The 25,587-nt window shown below is 46.1% G+C and overlaps 1 protein-coding gene across 1 annotated transcript in view; it reads left to right on the plus strand.

Annotated features, from left to right (window-relative positions):
* The window catches only part of ABCA12 (ATP binding cassette subfamily A member 12), a gene marked incomplete at both ends in the record, with an annotated part of 90,632 nt that overhangs the window by 36,531 nt on the left and 28,514 nt on the right, over positions 1-25,587 (plus strand). Inside the window, 21 exons of the mRNA XM_084264852.1 lie at positions 594-847; positions 970-1,082; positions 1,529-1,653; positions 2,431-2,604; positions 3,586-3,750; positions 4,785-4,986; positions 5,582-5,721; positions 6,274-6,393; positions 7,562-7,652; positions 8,981-9,160; positions 11,107-11,422; positions 14,134-14,248; positions 15,536-15,865; positions 16,725-16,794; positions 16,896-17,030; positions 17,685-17,840; positions 18,650-18,827; positions 20,781-20,999; positions 21,678-21,874; positions 22,867-23,027; positions 24,575-24,799. Of these exons, the coding sequence (XP_084120978.1) occupies positions 594-847; positions 970-1,082; positions 1,529-1,653; positions 2,431-2,604; positions 3,586-3,750; positions 4,785-4,986; positions 5,582-5,721; positions 6,274-6,393; positions 7,562-7,652; positions 8,981-9,160; positions 11,107-11,422; positions 14,134-14,248; positions 15,536-15,865; positions 16,725-16,794; positions 16,896-17,030; positions 17,685-17,840; positions 18,650-18,827; positions 20,781-20,999; positions 21,678-21,874; positions 22,867-23,027; positions 24,575-24,799 (3,666 nt within the window). The remainder of the gene's footprint in view (positions 1-593; positions 848-969; positions 1,083-1,528; positions 1,654-2,430; positions 2,605-3,585; positions 3,751-4,784; positions 4,987-5,581; positions 5,722-6,273; positions 6,394-7,561; positions 7,653-8,980; positions 9,161-11,106; positions 11,423-14,133; positions 14,249-15,535; positions 15,866-16,724; positions 16,795-16,895; positions 17,031-17,684; positions 17,841-18,649; positions 18,828-20,780; positions 21,000-21,677; positions 21,875-22,866; positions 23,028-24,574; positions 24,800-25,587) is intronic.

Genomic DNA, 25,587 nt, shown 5'->3' on the forward strand with positions numbered 1-25,587 from the left:
CTTCACCCTCCTGAAAACGAGCTGCCTACCCACTTGGTAGTTCCCACTTGGCAGTGGGAACCAGTGCATACCCACTTGGCAGTTCCAAGCACGATGCTGTAGGATTACTGATAATGTAAATAAATGATGTCAGGGAAGAGGGAAGCTCATACTAGCGGACTAGGTGAAGGGCTATAATTTTACAGAGGTTGACAGATGTGGAAATCCTGGCTTCTATCCAACTTTCACATGCTGTAGTAGAGCTCACCAGGTGATATCCTAAGCCTGGTGCGCAGGTAGATTTGTTTGGTCTCTGGGAAGATTAATTGGTCAGTGGGGAAGTCCAAATGGAATATTGCTGTGTATGTGTGTTGGGCAGGGGAAGTGGTATGCTAAGGCTTGCGGGGTTTACTAGATCCTGGGTGATGCTGTGTAGCCAGGTCTGCTGCGAAGTCAGGAAGAAGTGATCGTTATGAACTGTTCTATTGGAGACCTTTCGAATGAACTAAAAATGGCAGTTATAATTTTAATGCTAAAGACAAATTAAAAGAGGCAATTCCATCATCTAACTGACATTTGTGCATTTGTCTTAATTTTCAAAATTTCCTTTGAAGATATCTCACCTCCGGGACCTGACAACACTGCTTTGTGACTATGAGAGCTTTCAGGCAATACAGCGTATTTGCCATCTCCCTGATGTGAGCTTTGGAGAGCTGTGTGAACAAAGTCAATCCCAGGAGCAGCTCCTCCGCGCTGTTGAACTGAGCAACCGAGTTGTAACCAATATACTGAATCCCAGAAGAATCTCCCAAGAGCTTCAAAATATACTGATCGGGGATGCCGCAAACATCCAGGCGCAAATGAAGTGGTGAGGCTCTCTCTCTGAGTTAGGCTGTGTTATTTCACGTTCTGGTTATGAAACGGTGAAACGTCTTCTTGCCACCTTTTTGTATTCCCAATTTTGTTGGTTGTTTTGTTTTTCCAATTTAGGTTTCAAGAGAATGTACCAGAACTTGCTTTCTTGCAAGAGGTTCCTCAGTATGTGACTGCTTTGAATTCCCTATTGAACATCACTGAGAATGTAACTGATTCAGACAAGCAAGGTAGTTTTCTCTATTTATTGCACAATGCTGATAGATGCCACCACTTGTATCCAAATTTCTGCTGGAGATCTCATGGTTTGCTTAGTTGCCAGGAAGAAGTGGGGTTAAGGAAATTAATCTGCATCATGTCCTTTGGATCCCCTTTCTAGGACAATTCTAGAACATGTTCTAGCCCACCCTTTGTTTTCTCCACTGCTCAAAAAACTATGTGCTGAAAGTCTAAAGTCTTTTCATTTGGGCATCTTTTGCTCTCATTTAGAGCTGTCAACTGTAGCCCACAAATGGGACTGTGAAACCTGGGAAATATGACTCTGTTTTGCAAGCTGGGGCTTTTCTTCTGGTGATATATTGCACTTCCATACTTTAGGTAGAGTCCTCTCCGTGTGCTTAAGATAGCTGTATGTCTGGAGACAGCTGTTATATCAAATTTTCTTTGATCTTCCCAGAAAAATTAAGAGACTTGTTTAAAAATGTGGACCACCTCAAAGAAGATCTCAAAAACACAACAGGGATATCTGCAGCTAGTATTGACGCTCTTCTGGAAGCATCTCTCCCAGAAAACAGCAGTCAGGTAAGTGGTATTGTCATCCTGGTTGGAGATCCTTTTGGTTTCCACCTTTCAGACCATTAAAACCAGAATTTGTTAGCAAATGCAGCTAAGCAGATCACTGCATGCGTGACAGCACAGAGAGAGGTAGATGATCCCATGGGGATGGAGCAAAACAGCTGTTGGAAAGGCAGTTGGAGTGGTGGCTGACGTCAGTTCAACCATTGGAGACCAAGAGCCATGTCTCTCTGGCTGTCATCAGGAGCTGGTAAGCAGCCATGTGCTGCCTGGTGAGCAACTGCTCTGATCCATAGCAAGGGCACAAGTCCCTAACAGGTTAATGAGGACAAAGCGGGGTCCTCGGGAGCATCTTCAGTGCCAAGGAGTTGCTGCAGTCCAGATGGGGACAAAGATAGCTTCCTGTAATGAGGGATGAGTTTGCCTTCCTCGGGCTCCTGTGCAAGCAGAGGTCCCGATGCTTTTCCCTTTCCCAACCATCGTGTCTGGACTGAGCCCCAAAGAGTGCACTCTCTTCCAAGCTTTATGTGTGTCAGTCAAGGGGAAATTGAAGCCACAAAAGCTTTTACTGCTGTGCAAGCTGGGCAGTAAAACCCAATCCTTAGGATTTGTCCCTTGGAGCAGGAGGAATGGGTAGGCATTTTCTGCTTCTTGGGGTTGAAATGTGACATTGTGGAGGGGAAAAAAAAAAACAACCAACCCAGCCAGGCAAGATTAATTCATGCATATTGGAGTGAGTGCTCTTTGCCCTAACAGATCTCTTCTTCCTGTATGCAAATGCAGCTCGTTTCTCAGATCCTCCAGCTGGAGTCTTGTAGCATCCATCCTGCTGACCCACAGCTGCAAACAGTAGCGGAGGAGTTCTGCAACCTCTCCCTTTCAGAGAGGACTCGTGAGACGTACATCCTGGGGGTCACTCTGTTACGCCACTTAGACATTTACCATTTCTTATACAAGGTTAGTGCTGGATTTGTGGAGCGCTTTCTATAGTCTTGCTGTGTGTAGTGGCTGAAAGGTCATAAAATATCATTGCCGTGGCCAGAAGCAATCCTGATTTACACAAGCCAAAGATCAGGCTTTGCTCAGGCAGTCATTTTTATTGCGTAGCCGTGCTGTGACAGTGTGGATACAAATGAGGATCCCAGCTGGTGTAAACCACCAAACCTCATTTAAAGGCACTGGACCTACTCTAAATGCCTCCCACTCCACTCGTAGCATTTATGTGCCGTCACAACCTCTTGAATGTTCCCAGCTGAGTTCAGGTTTCCCAAAAACACAGCACTGTTTTTAAAAATTGTTATTATTCCTTGAATAGGGGGAAGCTCTGGAAAAAGTCCTGCAAAATATATTTTCCCATTCTGGTTGGCAGTGCCAAGTTATTAAATGATTGAGATATCAGGGGGGTTGGACCCAATGATCTCTTGAGGTCCCATCCAACCTCTGTGATTCTGTGATTCTGTGATCCCATGCACACAGCTATATAAACAGAAAGTCAAAATCCCATTCATGGAGAAGTGCGTGTTGAATACATATCTGCAAATGCTCCAGAAGCAATCCTGGGGGGAAAAGAAGTTATTAAATGAGAATGTCAGTGGATTTGGCTCAAGTTAAAAGTCACCCATTGTGTTTGACATCAATGTTGTGCGAAGTGTTGCCTCTTAGAGACCCCCATTAAATCCCAGCTGGTATCTGATACACTTTTCCCAACTGTAGGCATTTGGAACATGTAATATTGAGAGGAGTGGTTTTCAAAAGCACTTGGGGATTTAGAAGTCCAAGTATCATTCCTTTTCCATGGGGCATCCAGTCCTTAAGCGTCCCAACGGCTTGGAAAAATCACACAATCTTCATCTTGGAATTAATGCAGCGCGGGAGCATACATGCATGTGAGCACACATTCCTGCTAACCACAGCTGATTTCCTCTCTGCCTCTTGCAGATGCTTTTCCCAAAGGAACTTCAGAAACCCGTGGACAAGATGTTAGGCCTCCTGACAAAAATGAAGTATTTCAGGCACCAGGTCGAGTCTGACATGGATCCCTTGCTACAAGCTATTCACTCACTGAAGGACCTCCAGCAGTCTAGAAATGTGCCTCTGACTAAGGTACGTGTGGTCTGTGTGTGCTTCGGAGGTCAAAAACCACTGGAATTTCCTACCTTAGAAGCCAAAGGTGAATTAAATCATATGCTACTGATTGCTTTTCAAAGCAACCCTGTCTTGAGAAACTGATACGTTGCCTTCCTGGAAATATTTTGGTTTGGAGCAGTGGGACCATCATGTGCTCATGATGGGGATGCTAGTAAGAAAAGTGCAGGGGATGAAAGCCTGTCAGGAGGGGATAGCCTTCTACCAAAATATACAGGAAAGTGTCAGCTTTAGGAAACAACTTGAGAAGTGTCCACTGAAGGCTGTCCCAGCCCACGTGTCCAGATCTGGGGGCCCCAATACAAGCTATATGTGGGAATGTTGGAGAGGGTTCAGAGGAGGCCACAGAGATGATCAGAGGGCTGGAGCACCTTCCCTATGAAGAGAGGCTGAGGGAGCTGGGCTTGTTCAGCCTGGAGAAGAGAAGGCTGTGGAGGAACCTCATTGCAGCCTTTCAATCCCTGAAGGGATCAGAGAAACCAGAGGGGAACCAACTTGTTCAAAGGGCAGTCACTGGCAGGACAAGGGGGATGGATTGAAGCTAAAGGAGGGAAGATTAGATTGGATATTAGGAGAAAGTTCTTTCAAGAGAGAGTGGTGAGGGGCTAGAACAGGCTGCCCAGAGAGGAGGTGGATACCCCTCTGACAGCATAGATCTCAGGAATAATTTCTAGCAATCATGTTACCCGTGCCCCGCAGAGCCATGAGTGGCCATGGGCTAGATGGGGTTAGGGAGTTGCACACCTTGGAACCCAGTGTGGATGTGTGCACTAGGCATGCAACTCGTACATGTAATTTCCCACCTCTGTCACAGCAGCAGAGGCTAAAAGTATGATTTCCATGGAAAGCTTCTTTTTTTTTGAGGAGACAAACTTCTGATAAGAAGGCAGAGTAAAAATGTTCAGTCCTTGCCTTCAAATTCTGCTATTTCATTTTTCTCTCAGGACAGGATGCTTTTAGTGTGCAGGACTTGTATTTTCTCTTTTCCACAGGCATTATTTAAACCAAACAACTTGAGGATAACACACGGCAACTTTAAGTCCATGTCAAAAGTTCTCTGCAACCAGGACATCACACCCTTGTTCTTTGAGTCCTTGCTTCCAGATTTTGAAGACCCTTTAAGCAACAGTTCTTCCGTGGAGGAAGTCTACGTCCAAAAGATGATGAGGAAATATGGGATTCCTCATGACTCCAGTAAGTCTGGCTTTTCCTTGGGGCAAAAAACATTTTGGGGCCAAGCTATGCTGTTCCCAGAGAGATCCAGTGCTGAGCTGTTTCCCTGCGTATCTCTGGAGGGCTGTAAGTGCTCATGATTTGTGCTGCCTGAAGATCTGTGCTGCCCTAATTATTAGTGGTATATATCTGCAAACGTTAAAAGGGAAGCAGCCCATGTAGCGGAGCAGTAGCTTGACATCACGCTGCATCCCATTTGTTGATGATCTGGTCTTAGGGCTTGTCAGGTCACTGCCTTTTCTTGATGTGTAGTTTTTCCGACTCTGCTGACATTATTAGCTCCTCTGAGTTCATGAAGCTCCATTTAACCTTCAAGCGGAAAATCTTGGCTCGAACACTGAGACTGTTGTTGTCTGGAGTTCAGCAACAGGAGATCTTGGGGGTGGATTGCTTTTGTCAAGACACATTATATCAGTCCATGACGAAGGCCCCCGAAGTCATTTGTTGGACACAACAACAAACTGGACAGATGGGAGGAGGAAAAAATACACCGGTGTAGCACTGTCGCATCCTCTCAGTTTGTGCTCTAATTTGTTTGATTTTTCTCCCCTTGCAGCACCGTTTTGCTTATCTTTTTACCTGGATCTTGTCAAGACCCCAACTGGAGCTTTAATTTGGTCTTTCTTAAAACCAATGGTGCTTGGAAAGATCCTGTATACACCAGATACAGTAGAAACTCGAGCAATCATGGAGAAGGTTTGTGTCTGTTTACAGTACACCAGGGTACACCCACTCAAAGTGATTGTAATTTGTCTAGCAGGGGCTTGTTTCTGTGAGGAGCAGACGTCTATTTTCTGACTCTTTGGAGTATTAGTGAAATCATCTGTTCCTAGTTGTATTCCTGGTCGGATGAGTCATCTTTTGTCTCTGAATGAATCTTACCTCCAAAAAATTGCTGCTGCTCTAATGTTTATAATATGTTGGGGGTTTTTTTAAGGTTTTGTGTTTCTGAAGGTTCACCCCCACATCTTCAACCAGTAGTAGACACACGTCTCCCAGGACTATGCTGTAACCAGTACTAGTTTGTAAGCAGACACACTTGCATGCTCCCAGACATGCTCCAGACGTCACCTGTGAGGCCATATTTTTAGAGATTTGCATCCAAATTAAGGGTGTTAAGGGACAAAGAGTGATGTGCTGCTAAGAAAAATCCCTCGGAAAAGACATTTCATCTTAGCAGTTTTATTGACTTACTTTTTTTAAAGCTTTAAGGTAATGACTAAACGAATCCTTTTTTTTTAAATGTAGTCTAATGACACCCTGAAGCAGATGGCTGATCTAACCCTCAAGTCCCAGGAGTGGTTGGACAAGTCTCCTGTCATCATGAATTCACTGGCTGAGTTAAACCAGACAGTTCCAATGATCAAGGTATGAGATCCTACCTCTGCTCGCTCTCTCTTGCGCTGGAGGGAATTGGGAGGATGGATTTCCTCACTAAAATAAACTGGGCTTCCAGGGACCTCAGGGGCATCTTAGTTCAGCCGGGGAAACCCTTCTCAGGCTTCTTTCCTGGACTTCCCAGTTTCTGTGCCTGCCTGTTCCCGTAAGAGAAATACCCCTGATACACCTTTCCATGCAAATCCTCATCCTGCCATGCCCTGTCTTTATCGTGGTCGCTGCTGCTGGCCATGCTGAGGCCAGCTGGAGGCCTGAGATGAGCAGAGAACGCTCTTCAGTTTGTAAATTAACTTTCTGCTTGATGGAGTGATCCAGCCAGCCAAGACCAGGCAAGAAATTACTTTTTCCCGAAAATGAAACAGTATCTATAATAAGCATGTAGCTCTGGGGATACACCTAAGAGCTGGAAGATGCCTTTGTACCTCAATAAATGTAAATAAAATTTCTTTTTCCCCTCCTAAGGAGCCTGGCCTTGCTTGGAGACAGAAAGCAGCTGGCTCTAATGTGTCACACACATGCTTCCTGTTCTCCCCAGTAAAAATTGCCTCCTCTTCTTACAAAACTCTGAAAACAAGATCTCTGGAACCCTAAAGCATTGGAAGTTAATTTGGGTGGCTGGAATTCGTTGTAATTTCCATGGCACTGAAAGGAGAATCCAGAACAGAGTATGTGAAAGCGAAATGAAGCATTTTCTGCTGACCACCCTAGTTAGTGGGATAACGAACTATTCAGCCAAAGGGAAATCTGTCTGCTGCTCTCCAAGCTAAATTTTGGTTGCCTACCCATTGTGCTCTGGCTGCGTTCGCAGGACTTAAATCACACAAATAGAATTTACTCTGCTTTTAGAATAAAAAAGGGTTTTCCATGGGACTCTGGGGCCTGGCACAGGCTCAGTAGGCATCCTTCCTGAGCTCCAAGAAGGACCAGCTTGGGCTCAGAGCTCCGTATCATGATTTCAATGCTGTTTTTTCCCCATCCCGATACACAGAGTGAAATATTGTGAGGCCAGGAGTAGGAGGGGGTTGTACAGTGAAGGGAGGGGGTTGTACAGTGAAGGGAGCTGATGAGTTCTATTTTAGAAATAATGCTGAATAAGCTTCTGGTCAAACTGAGTTTTTTTCTTTTTGCTTGTTGCTAGAACACCCTGCAGAATCCCTTTGTGCAGGTTTTTATCAAGCTGATGGTGGATCTGGATGCAGCTGAACTGCTGAATCAAATAAACGAACTGGGTAAGTTGTTGCACCACATTATTTGTACTTCAGGTCTGGGAGCTCCAGAGTCACCAAACTGTAGCCATCCTCTGGTACTGCTCCTCTGTTTTAGTGCAAGGCAATCTGAGCAGCAATTCAGGAATCTTGTGGTCCATGGGAAAAGACTCTCAGAAAGCAAAGGCTTGTATGAAGAGATGTTTCTCAGGAGTGTTGAAGGGATAGCAGAATGGGAATCTCTGCAGCTTACTGTGGCCACTTGAGGACACTGTTTAGCCATAATTATCACTTCAAATGAGCTTCCTAGGACTCTGCTGGGAAATGCTCTCTGATCTGGAGAGCTCGCTTTCATCACATCAGGGTTCAGCTGGAAAGTTTTCCAGAGCAGAAAAGCAAAGGGATTGGATAGAGGTGCCCAGGCTGATGAGGCCGGAGACATTGTTACAAGAGATGCTCTGCTGGAACTTGCTGTTCTCTGGTGGCCTTGCCTGGTCCTTCAAGGTGAGAGCTGCTGGCCTGCCCTGTGGGAATCATCAGCTAACAGTGGTGATGGACACAACCCCGTAGGTGTATGGTGACCACAGTCCCTTCCTAGCTGGCCTCGGTGTCCCTCCCAGCCCTTTCGATGAGTGACTCTGCATATCAACATAAATCTGGGTTACGCCAGCAAACCCCAGCATAAACCGAGAGTGGTTGTAGTCTGTTGCAGTCAGCAAGATACTTACACCCTGTTTATGGTGAGTACTTCCTGAGTAGCATCTCCTGCCTAAACTCCCCATAAAACCACCGCACCTGCAAGCAGCTGTTCTGTATTGGTTACGCTGCCTTGTGCAGTCACCTCTGGAACCAGCCAGGCACCGGCAGTGCCTTTAGTAAGCTGCATTATCAGGTTTAGTACCCACGTCAGCACAGCAGCCATAACTTCTGCTTGATGCACTTGGCTAAAGCACGTTCTCCCCTGAGACAGCAGCTCAGTTGATTACATCCAAAACCCATAAGATGGGGAACGAACGGTGGAGCATCAGATGCAACTCTAAAAGCCTAGCAGGTTGGTAGCAACTTCTGATTCGGGATGGCTGTCACATCCTGTTGCTGGCATCCTCCCAAAGGCAAACTCACGAGCGTATTACAAATGATTAACATAGAAATTGGGTCAACAGCATGTCTTCAGTGTACTGCGAAGTGCTGGAACGTACTTTACACTTCACATTTAGTCTGGTGGGGGTGGGTTTTTCCCCTTTCTTTTTGGTGTCATCGTTAGCGTAAAGAGAATGACGTGACGAATTTGTTTTGCTGTGTGTAGTGATGCTACTGGTTTTGTTTGTGTTTGTCTTGGCTTTTCTTTCCAGATGATATTCGGCTGGAATTACAGAACAACACTGACATCGTGGATCAGCTGAATACGTTAGCTACCCTCGCCGTAAACGTGTCCTCCTGTGTCTCGTTTAATCGCATACAGGCAGTCAGAGACTTAGAGGAAATGGAGAAGGTGGCTAAAGAGCTCTTCCTGAAGAATGAGCTTTTTGCAAGTATGTTGACAGAGTCTCGAGTCCCCCCTGTATGTTAAATGTAGCCTGCTATGGAGTGGGAGGCAGGCAGAAGTTTTGCTTTTCCACCACCAACTCTTGTGGTCACAGCTCCCACCACGCAGCAGTTGATGTCCATGTGGTGTGTGTGGGACCTGCACACTCGGACCTCCTTAGGGCAGCGTTTTGCACCCTCCTTTTTTACACCACCTCTTCTCTTACACCTCCGCTGTCTGTATAGAAAGCCTTTGGGCAACCAGGGTTTTCTCTTGGTTTAATTCTCAGTTTGAACAATGTTTCACTGCAGTTGGAAGGCAGCTGTGATGAAGATCTCCTTTCAGGCTCCCATGGGAAAAGACTCTTTAATCAAGAAAGATATGAGACAGTTCAATTTATTAGAAGGTCATAAAGCTCTTGAGACGTTCCAGCCAAAGCCTGCAATATTATATTGGCTCTTTGGTTGTGCTTTTCACATTTGTGGGGTTGGATTGCAGCTTCAGATCAGACCACAGAGTGGGGGCAGTGGGGAGAAGGGAACAGGAACTTGTATTAATTTAAATGATACAAATGTTTCTCATATTTTTAAAGAATGCCCAGTGTCTCCTAGATTAGGATTTACTTGTAAGTCCCACATCCTCTTTGGTTTCATACCTCATAACTGGGGGCAGGGAAGACACAAACCTTTTCCTTTCTTGGAGCTTCGGACCCTGATAATATTTGCCTCTTCCCTTAAAACAAGTTTTCTTCCATGTCTGTCCTCCCTTCCATTGTATGCTTTTTATATGGAATAACCAGGGAAAATATTGTGGAGAGAAAACCAATCTGAACTCAGACTGACACTTCAAAGGGGGTGAAAAAAACATCTTGGCTATCAAACAGTACTGGCTGGGAGATGAGCTGTTGGAGAGGAGCTCTGGGGAGAAGCACCTGGGGGTCCTGGTGGGTGACAGGTTGGCCATGAGACAGCTGTGTGCCCAAGGAGACCAATGGGATCCTGGGGTGCATTAAAAGGAGCGTGGCCATCAGGTCAAAGGAGGTGATTCCCCCCCCCTCTACTCTGCCCTGGTCAGGCCCCACATGGAGTATTGTGTCCAGTTCTAGGCTTCCTGGTATAAAAAAGACAGGGATCTCCTGGAGACAGTCCAGCGGAGGGCTGGATTAAAGGTGATTAAAGGCCTGGAGCATCTCCCCTACAAGGAAAGGCTGAGTGAGCTGGGGCTGTTCAACCTTGAAAAAAAAAGACTGAGAGGGGATCTGATCAATGGTTATCAATGTCTGAAGTGTGGGACACAGGGAGAAATGGCCAGCCTCTTCTCAGTGGTGTGTGGGGACAGGACAAGGGGCAATGGCCTCAAGTTGGAGCACAGGAAGTTCTGCACCAACATGCAGAAGAACTTCTAAACATTGAGGGTGAGGGAACCCTGGGACAGGCTGCCCGAGGGGGTGTGGGGAGTCTCCATCTCTGGAGATATTCAAGCCCTGTCTGGATGCCTCCCTGTGCGACCTGTCCTAGGGACCCTGCTTTGGCAGGGGGATTGGACCCAGTGATCTCTGTGTCCCTTCCAACCCCTATGATTCTGTGACTCTGTGATTCTGTGAAACTACCGCATGCCGTTTCCTAACGGGAGCTTGCAAAGCTGAGATGTCTGAAAATTATAAAAGCTTTGCAGGAATTTCTGTGGGCACAAAAGTTATGTGCAGAGGTCATGAGCAATTTCCAATTCTGCATTCCCAAGGTTTTTATGTTGCAGCATCTCTATGTGAGCTCTGTTGATAGAGCACCCCCGGGAATCATCACAAGAGGTGTGTGTGCTGAGTGCCTAACAGATCCATGACAGCCCATGTTAATAGCAAGATTTTTCCAAATACTGATTAGGAGTTCCTATGGATCTGTGTGTACTGCTCCTGTGCTGCCAACTCTGCCAACCCTTTTCCCTTTCTTTTTCAAGGTATCATTTTCAAGCTGCCTTCAAGTTATAGCAGCCGTGGACAGTCGGTTCACGGGGACTTGGTCCTCCCTCCCGTGCTCAATTACACCATCCGAATGAGCAGCAGGATCACTCAAACCACCAACAGGATAAGGGAGCGCATCTGGACGGTGGGTCCTCACAATTCCACCTCGCAGAGCCAGATTTACAGCCGGGCATTCATTTATGTCCAGGACAGCATTGAAAGAGCCATCATTGAGTTACAGACTGGCAAGAATCTGAAGGAAATAGCTGTTCAGGTCCAGGCCATGCCTTACCCCTGCTACAATAAGGATATGTAAGTATGTGTGGCTTTTGTCTCCGCACTTTGTGTAAGCTTCACCTTGACTGACTGGTGAGGTTCACCAGCTGCTCTGGTCTCCTCAATACTATGTTCTTCCTTAATACCATGGGTTTTTTCCAAGTATCTGAATGGAAGAGGGAAATTTGGGACTGTGATATGAATGGTCTATGTTTAGTTTGCCTAATCTTTTGTTTTCAGTGCTCTGTAGGTATCTAAATTGTCATGGGAACTATAGGTTTTACGGCAGGTAGAATTCGTTGTCCCCATTTTACTATACATGGTGGAACTGAGACTGAGGTCTGCAGGACTTGAGTTAAATATGAGCATTGGCTCATTCTGCAGGTGTTTACATGCAGACAATGGAGCCAAATTTAGGAAATGTATTTGTTGGGCAAAAAAGAGTCCCTGGGTTTATGAACTTTGCTCCTGGAGATTGCTGGAGTATTTGTTAATTGTTACTCATTCCAGCGATTCTAGCTAAGGTTCAGTGTATAGTGAGCAGTTCTCAATGCAGGTGCCTCTCAGATGCTTTAAGAAGGATAAAGAGAGAAGATTAAATTGTACCATTCATCTCTGTGATAATGAGGGAGGACAGAGAAGCCTTTGATATGCTGATCTGCCAGGGTTAACAGCCCATTTCGCCGAGCAGCAATGGGTGAACCATATGTGGACCAGAATAAGCTTTGAATGGTGAAGCAGGTGAAAAAGTTTTGGATCCCCTTCCTTTCCACTCATCTTGAGCCAGATCTGCAGCCAGCATGAAGTGCGTCTCTGCCAAAAGCAATAGAGAGGAGAGAATCTCTCACAGCTGAGGACCTGCCCCTCTGGCATGGCAATTTTGGTCTGCATGGGGAAAGCTGGCAACGTGGTACTCCCTCAGAGTTACTCCCCTGACGGCAGCTGGTGGCCAAACTTAGTGGAAAACACCCAGGGAAAGGATATTTCAGTATCCATCAGGAAGCACTGAAGGGCGTTCAGCAAATAGGTTTGGTATGTGGGATGCTCGCTGACCTGAATGTCTCCCATGGACCTAAAGTACACGCAGTCTAGCCCTAGGAGTTCTTCCTATCGTAAAGCCGGTGTGCCTGCTGCGTGAGCTAAGAGATTGCCTGCCAGTTGCAGCTACAGGAGCTAGAGCATGCCTGTTAATCGGTGTCAGCCTGTCACTTGAGAGCTGGGGACCTATAATCTCTTCTCAAGGTAACAGCATGCAAAGTGCCTGCGAGTATGCCAGCATTCAAACCCAGTGTCAACTTCTTGCGGCAAATACGTGGATTATTGCTGCAAAATAGGCTTGTCCAGCGATTAGCTGGCTGCTGGAGGCACTTACTGTGGTGTTATCTGCTCCTTTTCTTGTTCTTGGGCTGCTGAGAAAACCTCCTGCCTTTGGGTTTCCCTCCCCAGCCTGGGTTCAGCGGGACGTGAGTTTATTCAGTTATGGAAATACCTAAAGGCTCTGGACTTGGGTCATCATAAAATGGCTTATTGCTTCTTGTCATGTAGTTACCATCCTATAGGGAAATGGAATTAATGTTTATATATATATATATCTCACTTTACAGAAGGTGTTGGGCAATACTGAATTTTAACTAACCCTAAAGATGATGTGCGGGGCCAACCGCCCCCTTTGTGCCCCCTCCCCAAAAACCCAACAAAACAACACTAGTCAAGCTATTGAAATGACTTTTCATTGTTCTTTATAAATACTTCACTTGCGTGAAGCAATTCCTGAAAGTGCTGCTATATGGGGAATTTTTAGCTTAACAGGTAAAAAAATAATAATAATTAAACCCAAATGTAATAATTTCTTACTGTTAGTGTGTGTGAAGCTGTTCCTAGGAATAACACTGACTTTATTTTGGTTTTAAGCCAGGTTTAGAGATGACGGAGGAAAGCGCAAGGTCTGTAGGTACAGCAAAATTAATCTCCTGCAATAGAATCATAGAATCACAGACTGGTCTGGGTTGGAAGGGACCCCAAGGATCATACAGTTCAAACTCCTTGCCTGTGTCAAGGTTGACACAAGGTTGCCCAGGGCCCCATCCAACCTGGCCTTGAACACCCCCAGGGATGGGGCAGCCACCACCTCTCTGGGCAGCCTGTTCCCACACCTTACTTAGCAATAAAAACTGGCTTTCCATCACAGAAGAAGAGTTTTACTGTTGGCTGTTGTTGTGTTTGTGAGCGATTGGTGTGGGAATAAGGTTTAATTAAAAAGTGAGGAGACAGGAATTGTGAAGCCCACATTGTAGACCCATATATGCAGTACTCTGAGGGGGAAGCACCTACATCCAAACTCCGTCTCCTGGAGATATTACCTGATAGCAAAATTTTGCTGTTGTAATGGAACTGGGGGTTCTGGCTGGGTGCTGTGCTGTTTCTGGCTGGGTGCTGTGCTGTTTCGGAATGGGGTGCACCCCATCAGAGACCCAAGAGGTGGTGGGTCCTGCACCTTCTGGTGATGATGCTGAGTAAAACTTCCAGAAAACATCTGGAAATCCCTCTGTGATTTAAAACAGGATAGAAAGTCCAATGCAATGGCAAAATAACTTTCTTTTTTTAATTATCAGTTACGCTCCACATCTTGAAACATAAGCCTGCCTTTTCCTGTACCAAAGTATTATTCCTGAGAAATCTATTCTGTATAAAGCCCTAATCTCCAGAACATTTTATATTTGGCTAAAGTCTGCGTTTGCCCTTTACAGGTTCTTAACCAGTGTGACCTACTCCCTTCCATTTGCTCTGATGGCTGCCTGGGTGCTGTTTATAGCTGATTTTGTTAAAACACTTGTTCAAGAGAAAGATCTGAGGCTTTACGAGGTACGGTGAAACTTTCTGGGGTGTGCAAAATAGTAAACATGTTTTCCTTATTAGTGGGTGATATATCTCATGTGCAGTACCAAACGGAGCAAATCAAGCCTTTAGGAAACGAATATTCCAGATACCTGTTGTTGAACCTGTTTGAATTGTGATGTTGTAGCCAAGCTGAAACCCATAGAAAAACGCAGGGCAGTTCCGAATGCTAGAAACGTGGGGGCCTCACGGAATTACAAGCTTTCTGAAGCTTTAAAGCCCTCTAAAAATTGACTTTGAGTCATAGCTATTGGGGACAAAGACATGAAAAGTGACATATTTCCTATCCTTGAAGTTATTATACTTAATATTTCAGAAGGTGCTACATATTACATCAGCTCCTCCGAAATTAAGCTCTTCATTCAGGTTGCCCATTGGAAAAAGGAATGACATTGAGACCCAGGGAATTTATTAAATTAACTCAGGTTTTCAGCATGAATGCAATCAACAGAGTTTGAGCAGCAAAGAACTTTTCTAAAACTAAGCTCCAGCTAGCAACAAAAGCTTGAGCAGATTTGGGTTTTATCCGATACCATGGAAACAAACACTGAGTCACCAAAAACATTCCCGAGAAAGGGCACTCACTGAACTGTGATGAGATTGAAAATTTAGTGTACCCAGTGCCCAGCTGACAGCCCCTGACTCTACTTTAGGGAACTGGTTTCACCATGGTGTCAGTAATCTTCTTAGGCATGTAGTAATTTACACCTATAGTTTCTCTTGGATTTAGCAATGCAAACTTACAGCTCTATGTAAGTCTTGTAGACTTGATCATCAGTTAATATAAATTAATATCGCCTCCTTATAGCCATGGTAATTTAGCTGTTGTTTGGGGATGTGATAGATATGGTTTGGTTTCAAAGATACTTAAGATCTTCTACACCTAAGCCACTGGATCAATTAGCAATATTTTAAAAAATTAGCCCAAAATGCTTTAGAGAAGTTACAAATCTAAGGTCAGAAGTTGCTTTTGGAGCTTGTGGGCTGTGACACTTCAGACTTGCAGATCCTGCTTGTGCTGTTCTTTTGCAATAAACTGATTTGCAAACCTAGGGCGTTCCAGAAATGTGAGCGTTATCGCTACTCCCTGGTTATTGACACGTGGTAGTCCTTCACAGTACTGAAGGAACATGCTTTGGTTGTATGCCCTGTCCAGAAACTGAGAAAAGAAACAGTTTTATATCAGCAGCAAGATCTCTCAGTGAACAGTTATCCTGTGTGATTGAAGTCTTTTTTTCACCTTTCTCTCTGTAGTACATGAAGATGATGGGTGTTAATGCCAGCAGCCATTTCATCGCCTGGTTCATAGAGTGTGCCACCTTCCTTCTGATTACTGTCACCTTCCTCATTATTGTTCTGAAAGTGGGTGACATCCTTCCCAAAACAAACACAGCGCTCCTCTTCCTGTACCTTATGGACTACAGCCTGTCCATCATCGCCATGAGCTATTTCATCAGTGTTTTCTTCAATAACACCAACATCGCAGCCTTGGTGGGCAGTCTCGTGTACATCCTCACCTTCTTCCCCTTCATCGTGTTGCTCGTCATTGAGAATCATTTGAGCTTCTCTGTGAAGAGCCTGCTGGTAAGTTCTGCTTGTGTGTGGAAGCAGACGCTCACCTTGAATAAACTTCAGCTCTTATTATGGCTTGTGTCTCCAAAAAAATGGAAATTGGGTCCCTTTCTGAATTCCATCAGTGTTGATAGGTACAACAGCACATGACCAGAGAGTTGGCCGTGGCCCGATTGAGGCAGCCTTGGTATTAGATGTGTCCAAAGCAATACTTTTCACATTTTTGTGAGTTCCTAGCTGCATCAGAGTCCTTTGAACTATGTGCTTTGCTCTTTTAAACTGCAAAGTGGGTTACTTTCAACTGCCGCGGCAAAGCTAGGTTGTCTCAGTAAGGCAGGAGAGCTCTGAAGGAAGACTGTCTCAGCTCATCACTGGCTCTGCTCGTTGCTAGTTCTCCTCATCCCTTAGTTTCACAAATCTCAAATTCCATGCTATGGAAATAGATGTAAACCTATAGGTAGGCTTTCGGTTCCAGAAGACAGATATGTTTTCTTTGAGTCAGCAAATTCAGGGAAGGATGTCTCCTAATGCAAGTGGTAGAATTATTAACGAGACATCAACTAATTCTCAAGTGCTGCTGTATTTCGGAAGCCTAAAATAAAGCCCCTTACGAGGGAGGAGGTTGGGTCCTGGGTGTGGAAGCAAAAGAAAAGCAGGCTCTAAGGTGACATTACAGCCCATCACCAGAAGCTCTGCCCATCATAAGACTGCTCCAGTGCTCTTTGTGACTGTTGCGGGGGAGAAACCCCAACCGTGCTCATGTTTCTGGCTTCTGGACCAAGCCAGTGACATACCTGATTAGTTGACCAGCTTGATTTCTCCTTGAGACTAATTCACATGTTCTTGGCTTTCAATTTTTCTTATTCCACAGAGCCTGTTGTCCCCAACTGCGTTCAGTTACGCAAGTCAATACATCGCTCGATATGAGGCACAGGGCATAGGTATGTTTATTGTAGACAAAGCCAGGCTTTGAGCTCCCGTGGTTGTGATGTTCCGTTAATTCCTGTTAATTCTCTTTGTCTTTCCACATTCCTTTCTGCAGGTCTGCAGTGGGACAACATGTATAAGTCCCCGATGATTGGAGACAACACTTCCTTTGGCTGGATGTGCTGGCTCATTCTGATAGACTCGTTCATTTACTTCATCCTGGGATGGTATATAAGGAATGTTTTCCCAGGTAAGGATAGAAAGCAACAAGGGTGGTGCTGTACCAACTATTTTTAGGAAAGAATGAATACAGCATGGGATGATCCCATGGTTCAGACAGCAAGATGCTCTGCATGTCGATGTTAATGAAACTGAGACAGGGCAGAGCAAGGGGGAATCAGGGTTCCTCTGGTTATCACGTGTGTACGTAGGTCTCCTGAAGAAGCTGAATCTCCTGAAGAAGACACAGGAAGATGTGTCTGCAGGCTGGTGGGTGAAAAGGAGAACAGAGTGTGCTAGCCTGCATTTGTCAGTTGAGTGATTTGGTGTTGTGTAACTTATATCATTTGATTTCAAAAAGTAATTCCTGCCTTGGGCAAGAGCCAGTACATTTGTCTTTTGCTTTTCTTCCCCACCTAATGAAGCAGTCAGCTGGTATACGGAAATCTACCCAGTGGAAAAAGTAAAGTGCTCCTGCCCTCCAGCTATGAAGTTACTCAGAATAACAAATTAGTGACTGCTTCCCATTGTGTCAATCAGACAGGCTCTCTACCAAGCATCAGTAGCACATGAGCACATCAAGAGAGGAGAGATCTCCATGGAGTTTATTTTTGCTGTTTGGAGCACACCCAATAGTGTGTTCCTCAGAACCAGACACCTGATGAGATTCCTCTTCTCCTTGCAGGTAGATACGGCATGGCTGCTCCCTGGTATTTCCCGCTGCTTCCATCTTACTGGGTCGAATACAACAGCTACCTCCCCTTCTGGAATGAGAAACGAAGAGGCCTTCTCTTCACCAAGCTGTTCTTAAGGAAGGAAGCCACCCTCAGCAACAAGATATGTACGTGAATGCTAGATGGGGTAGCGATGCTAACTCGTGTTTTTAGGTAGACGAAGCCGAATTTGTAAAGGGGCACCCCGCCTGGAAAGCACATCATTCTTTCTCTATTCATCCTTATTTTGTAGCACAAGTTAAAAAAAAAAGCCTGGAAGGTGTTATGTGAATGGATATCTGGCTTTTAAACCATACTTGATCTGTCCTAAGCAACCTGCTTTGGCAGGGTTGTTGGATCTTCCAACTCCTACAATTCTGTGATTCCCATTTGGTATGGAAATCCAGTACCGCTTTTCCACATGTGTGTTGGGGTGTCTTGCGGTTGGGTGGTTACCTCAGGTGTATATACCTCAGTCGACAATCCTCTGCACAGAAACATGCTTTAATGCAAGCAAGTACAGCTTCCATGTGACAAAAAGGATGCACGCTTCTGCATTCATGTCTTCATCTATTTAACCCAGAAAATGCCGTGAGGTCACACATAAAAGCTTGCTGATGGGAGATAAGTCAGTAGCTTTGCTGTATGTCCTCTAATTTTCTATGCTTGCTTAGTATAAATTAAGTTAGGTGCTCCGAACTCTCTGAATATGAGACCTTTTCAGAAGTGATTAATACCTAATGTCAGGAGTTGTTAGAAGGAAAAAGGAGAAATCCCAGAGAGCTCAAAACGCTATGGATCCTATGAAATGTTCTTAAAGGCACCTCCTTTTGCTGTATTTTGTTGGGGGTTTTTTAAAAGCCTTGCTTATCTCTGAGGTGAAATAAAGCAGCACACACCCACTGCAGTGCAGTAACTGTCCTCTGATCCCTCAAAGGTGCGTCCCCTCCTCACCTGGAGCCGGAGCCCACTGACCTCACCTTGGGAGTCTCCCTCCGTGGCATAACAAAGGTTTATGGATCCAAAGCTGCAGTGGACAACCTCAACCTCAACTTCTACGAAGGGAATATCACTTCCCTGCTGGGACACAACGGAGCTGGGAAAACTACGACCATGTACATGTCCTTTAAAGCTGCTGTTCTTTTTGGTTTTAATACTGTGAGGCACAATTGAGCGAGAGAGCAAGTGGGGCTGTGTGGTGTTGGGAGGCTGAATAAGATGCTCTATTAGGCTAAATCTCTCTTGTAGTTTTATCTTGCTCAGGGATGACCTCAACAGTCCCTTCATCTATTAGAATTAAAGGGTTTTTTCTGCTTAGGAGCGTGATTTTTAATCTGGTAGGTTACCAGTAACTCACTGCTTGGCAGCTGTTGTAGAATTTTTGTTCCATGACGCTTTGGTGCCTGGGGTTAGGTTGCTCTGAAAGCTGTGGGTAGCATGTGAAGTCACCAAAGCTGAAGTGATAATAGCAAGAAAGCTTAATAAAGGTGTATTTCAGCTGTACAAACTCCTGTGCTGGCTGGGCTGGAGTAGCAGTGGGTTAATACATCGGCTTTTCAGCTCTTCCAGCCTTGCCATTTATAAATTATTATTTACGTTGTTAGATAACAGTGCTAAAACAGATGTGCAGAGCTTGATTTCTCCACTGATATATATGTGCATCACTCTGAAAGCAACATTAAGCTGATAAATAGAAGCCTCAGAAGAGCCCGAAACAGTAAGACAGATGTAAGCTTCATCCCAGCTGATTATCAGTTCCTCTCACCCGCCTTGCAAAGTGTAGGCAAAGGTGATATGCAGAAAAGTACAATGGCTTCTTGAGCCTTAGCACAGGCTTCAAGCCCTGAGTAAGCTCATGAGTTGTTTCCTTCCTTTTTAATGGTGGTTGGAAGTCCCAGGAGAGGGAGAAGCTCTGGGAAGGTGAAGGGGCAGTTTGGGATACATCTTTTCCCTCTAGTCCCTCCAGGGCAGCACCAAAAATGACCTATAATGTGCAAGGAGTAGCTTGGAGCAGAGGCCATTTTACTCAGCTCTGTTGGGTGTTGATAGGTGGGTAATTATTTGCTTGAACCTAGATGAAAGCACTGCCCACTGTGAGGTCTCAGGCCTAGATGTCTCCCCCATTCCTTGTTAGCAATGGCAGTGGAATGGGGTTAGGAAGATGAAGAGGTGGTTTTCAATCTCTGTTGTGGTTCACGATATGAGGCTGGTGGGATACTGTAGACAAACCTCAGAAAACAAAGAGGAACTGTGTGGTATGAATTCCCAGTGAATAAATTGCAGGGCCACCATATGATGAAAGGAGTGGAACCTCTTCCTCATGAGGACAGGCTGAGGGAGCTGGGCCTCTAGCCTGGAGAAGATGAGACTGAGGGGTGACCTCATTAATGTCTATAAATAGGTAAAGGGCGAGAGTCAGGAGAACGGAGCCAGGCTCTTCTCAGTGGTGGCCAGCAACAGGACAAGGGGCAAAGGGTGCAAGCTGGAGCACAAGAAGTTCCATGTGAACATAAGGAGAAGCTTTTTCCCTGTGAGCGTGACGGAGCCCTGGGACAGGCTGCCCAGAGAGGCTGTGGAGTCTCCTTCTCTGGAGACATTCAAACCGGCCTGGATGTGTTCCTGTGAGATTTAGTCTGAGTGATCCTGCTCTGGCAGGAAGGTTGGACTATATGGTCTTTCAAGGTCCTTTCCAATTCCTAACGGTCTGTGATTATGTGAAATTGGAAACAAAGGACAAGAGTATTGCTGTATAGGATCTGCAGTGGTCTGGCTTAGCAAGGAGATAAGAGTACATGTTAAAAGGAGCTAGAATTCAGTGTGTGAGCTTGGTACGCGCCCTCATGTTCCTGGGGAGGGGTAGCAGGGCATCCTTTGATGTTAATTCACCACCGCTCTGCCAAAGCATGGGCAGACAGCAGAAGCAGCAGTGGTTGGTGGTCTCAGGCTGGAAGAGGTGTGGTGGTGTTGTGAGGATACTTTGAAAGCGATATGTACAGGGCCACGTGAAAAAATTACTTACAGCTTTCTCCTTTTTCTAATTTCCTTTCCCATTTATTTTTCCCTTCCAGATCTATTTTGACTGGGCTGTTCCCTACATCATCGGGTACTATCTTTGTGTATGGCAAAGACATCCGGACTGACCAGGAAGTTATCCGGAAGAACATGGGGGTGTGTATGCAGCACAACGTCCTCTTTAACTACCTCACCACAAAGGAACACTTGCTACTCTATGGGTACATCAAAGTCCCTCACTGGGGTGAACCAGAGCTCTACCAAGAAGTGAAGAGGTATAAAAATAACAAGGGTTGGAGAAGGGAAAGGGGGTTGTCAGGGTTATGTGGTGGTGCTGTTGCTGCTGCAAAGCTCAACTGAATGAATGGCTTTGAGGACTGCTGCAGACCTTGCGTAGAGTTCAAACAACACTTTGATCTGACTAGAGGAGTATATTGAGTGGAGATGTCTGTGGCTGTAAGAAAACAACGTCTCGTCTCCATGGGGGTTTACAAGTTTTTGTGGCAATTCTTTGGAGATGAGTTTATAGGCCTAAGGGTCTAGTCGTTGCTGCTTTACAATTTTCCCCAGAAAGAGATTTAATCAACCAGTCAGAAAGATGATGTTGGCTTTATTGTTTCTGCGGAGAAGTGAAGCAGCCAGAACATCCCAGGGAGTTTGGATCTTGGTGTTCTCAGTTGATGAGGTTGAGCCTTTAACCTTGATGTGTCAGATGGAAACTTTGAAAACATCCTAACAAAAAAACCCAAAACTGTTTTAAATTAAAATCCCGGTGACTGAGCTCTGCAGGGTGAATCATCTCCTTGCACTGTGACCACCCAGTAGAGCAGTCCATACTTGAGCAGTTTTTCATTTGCAGTTACGGTTCTTTGGGTACATTCAGATTCCCTGCTTTTAAAAGATACCTGAAGGAAAACCTTTGGGGATTGCTTCTTGTCGTCTTTGTTTTCAAGGACTTTGAAGGAGACTGGACTGTACAGCCATCGTCACAAGCTAGCTGGCTCCCTGTCTGGTGGCATGAAGAGGAAGTTGTCTATAGCTATTGCTCTCTTGGGTGGATCAAAGGTGGTGATACTAGATGAGCCAACCACAGGGGTGGATCCATGTTCTCGGAGAAGTATCTGGGAAATTATCTCCAAGAATAAAAAAGGTATGGTGATGAGACAAGATGCTGCCCAGTGCCAAAGGTGATGCCTGTCCCTTTTGAAAATATGACATCTGGCCAGAAGAATCCCAGACATATATACAGACTGGGAGAAGAGCTCTTTGAGAGGACCCCTGCTGAGAAGGACCTGGGTGTCATGGTAGATGAGAAACTTAACATGAGCCAGCAGTGGGCTCTTGCAGCTCAGAAGGGCTCCATCAGAAGAGGGGTGGCCAGCCCGGACGGGGAGGGTATTGTCCCTCTCTGCTCTGCCCTCAGGAGGCCCCAGCTGGAGTACTGTGTCAAGATCTGAGGGCTCCAATATAAGATGTGGGACTGTTGGAGAGGGTTCAGAGGAGGCCACAGAGATGATCAGAGGGCTGGAGCACCTTCCCTATGAAGAGAGGCTGAGGGACCTGGGCTTGTTCAGCCTGCCTGCGGGGGGACCTCATTGCAGCCTTCTAGTTCTTGAAGGGAGCAGAGAAACAGGAGGGGAACCAACTTGTTCAAAGGCCAAACACTGGCAGGGCAAGGGGGAATGGATTAAAACTAAAGGAAGGAAGGTTTAGATTACATATTAGATGGAAGTTCTTTACAGAGAGAGTGGTGAGTGGCTGGAACAGGCTGCCCAGAGAGGAGGGGGTGTTCAAGGCCAGGTTAGATGAAGCCCTGGGCAACCTTGTGTAGATCCAGGCCTGGAGGTTGGTGGCCCTGCCTGTGGTTGGGGGTTGGAACTGTGTGATCCTTGAGGTCCCTTCCAACCCAGACCATTCTATGATTCTATGATATCTGTGGCTTTGAGCTGTGGGTCTTGGAGACCACAGAGGGCAAGTTGTGGGAGACTGGGGTTCTTCAGGGCCTCTGGATGCATCCTGGTTGTTTTTTATAAAGTCACTTTTCACCTGACACACTCTCTCCATTCAGCATCACTTTCACCTGTCTCATGGAATCACACGCGTTCATTCTGTGGTGGCTGACATCACCTTTACGTTTTCCAGGCAGAACCATCATTCTCTCAACGCATCACTTGGATGAAGCAGAAGTTCTGAGTGACCGAATCGCCTTCCTAGAGCATGGAGGACTCAAATGTTGTGGTTCACCGTTCTACCTCAAGGAAACGTTTGGCGATGGATATCACCTGACGCTCACAAAAAAGAAGGTTTGGGTCTGAGTTGGTCCTAAGCTTTCGGCATCTTGGGTATGCAACTGAGTCAGTCATGTGACAGGAAGGGAGGCAAGTCATAGTGTCCCACAGAAATGGAGCATGATGCAGATAGTTCATCTCACTCTTAGATGTCTGCAGTGGAAAGGCTGTTGTGTAATTTTCCTTTCAGTAGAATACATTCTTTATGCAACCACTACACACTTGGGTGAAGTTGGGATGTGTTTTGGTTTGAAACCCTTGATTTTGGCAACACAGGTTCAGGAATATGCTGAGCTGCTTCTTTGGGCTTGCACCTAAGATCGTGTTTTCATGTCCCGCAACCACTGAGACACCTGGATTACAGCGCACCCTGCTCCACGGCTCACTCTAGCTGTCCCCTGCTGGAATTCACACACTTTTTTTATAAATAAGCTTCTCTTAGAAGGACAAGCTATACAGAGAAGTCCCTAGAGCACAAGTGTCTGAGCTTCAGCCCCTGTGCACAAAGTCCTGCAGCTCCAGTAGACAAGGCAGAGGTCTGAAGCTGAACCTCCTGTATCCCAGGAGCATGCTGCAGTCCTTCCCCACTGGCTCTTAACTCGCTCCCATGTCTCACGAGCACTGCCGCTGCCGGGGGCAGAGGCAGAGATTCACCTGGTTGCAAGCTGAGCGAGAGCTCTCAGCAGCTTCATCTCTAAGGGGAGCCATCAAGACAACTTTAGGGCTGCAGGCACTTGCAGCTGTGTCAGCAGGGGCTGAGGGGCAGGTCTGGGGATTGTAGAACTATTGAAGAACTATGTGTGATCTGAATATGAGCACAATGTGTCATGGTGAGAGATGCTCAGAGGGCGTGTGTCCCCTTTTGCTTTGAAGTGGAGGGATGCTCTCCAGCAGGGCCACCAGACCCACCTCTGTGACCCTCGGAGACAGGGAAAATCAGTGCTCTGCACACAACAGGATCTTGTGGAGGGTTAAAGGCAAGGCCGGGTGTAATTCTGTAATTCAGAGAAATAAATCAGATTGGAAGAGTCCCATCAACAGTCTCTGACCTGAGACACAGTGTTCTGCTTGCAGGGACTCTGCCTTCGTTGCCCAACTTGGCTGTTGGTAGCCACAGCACACGCAATAGCATGGATGCCATAAGAGATCTGCCCCCTCGCCAAACTGCTGGCAGTATAGATGGAGAAGATGAAAAAAGACCCACGTGCAAGCCCTGTTTTTCGTGGGAAAGAGTGTGTTGATGGGGGCAGCTGAGGTCAGGTGTCTGCTCTCTTGTGGCTGGGTGTTTTCTCTGCACTGGCTAGAGCACCTGTAGTAAAACAGTGGTTGGTTCAGCCCAATCTAGTATCTTGGTAGACAGAAGGAGCCCAGCAAGGTCTTGAATGAACCAGGATGAGGCCTCCAAGGGCCAGAAACTTCCTTTCATCTCTTTCTTTTGATGTTGTTGTGTACCTGAGCTGAGAGCCCCTACTGATTGCACGCTGGGACAGAATTCAGACTCAGTAGGAAGTTTGACCTTGCAGACATCTCAGTGACCACAGAGTGTTTTCTTCCCATTTCAGAACATGATAGAGGAGTGTGACACCACAGCAGTGACCTCCTTGATCCAGTCCCACCTCCCAGAGGCATATCTCAAGGAGGATATTGGTGGAGAGCTTGTGTATGTGCTTCCCCCCTTCAAGTCTACAGTCTCGGGGGCCTACCAGGCACTTCTCAGAGCCCTTGATACCAGTCTGAACGATCTCCACCTCGGTTGCTACGGGATTTCAAACACAACTGTGGAAGAGGTATGAGCTCAGCATCCACTTGGTTATCCCAGAATCACAAGGTTGGAAAAGACCTTTAAGATCATTGGGTCCAACTGTTCCTGTCCTATTCTAAACCATATCCCTGAGCACCTCATCTACCCATCTGTTAAACACACCCAGCGTTGGTAACTTAACACCCTCCCTGGGCAGCCTGTTCCAGACCCTGACAACAATTTCAGTGAAGAACCTTTCCCTAACATCTAATTTGACCCTGCCCTGGCACAGCTTGAGGCCATTTCCCCTTGTCCTATCTCCTGTCACCTGGCTGAAGAGACCATCACCCACCTCTCTACACCCTCCTGTCAGGTAGTTGTAGGTAGTGATAAGGTCTCCCCTCAGCCTTCTCTTCTCCAGGCTGAATACCCCCAGCTCTCTCAGCTGCTCCTCATAGGATTTTCCCTCCAGTCCCTTCCCCAGCCTGGTTGCCCTTCTCTGGACACACTCCAGGACCTCAATGTTCTTCTTATGATAAGGAGCCCAGAAGTGGACCCAATACTCGAGGTACAGCCTCACCAATGCCCAGTACAGGGGCAAAATCACGTTGTGTACAGTGGGCAACTCCTGTGCCACACTTGTGCATGATCCCTACGGGGAGCCAGCTAGGTTTGTACAAGGCCAGAGGGGAAAAATATCACAGGGAAGCAGCCCTCCTTCTTTCTTCAGCAGCACTGTGTGGGGAGAGCTGCCTGTGTGCTGCTTGTGGTGTGCAGGGAGTATAATTGTTGTAGGTCTTAGGTCTTAGGACAAGGTAAGTCCAGGCGGCAGCC

The sequence above is a fragment of the Gallinula chloropus genome, assembly GCF_964237585.1.
Source record: "Gallinula chloropus genome assembly, chromosome: 5".
In the NCBI taxonomy this organism is placed as follows: domain Eukaryota; kingdom Metazoa; phylum Chordata; class Aves; order Gruiformes; family Rallidae; genus Gallinula; species Gallinula chloropus.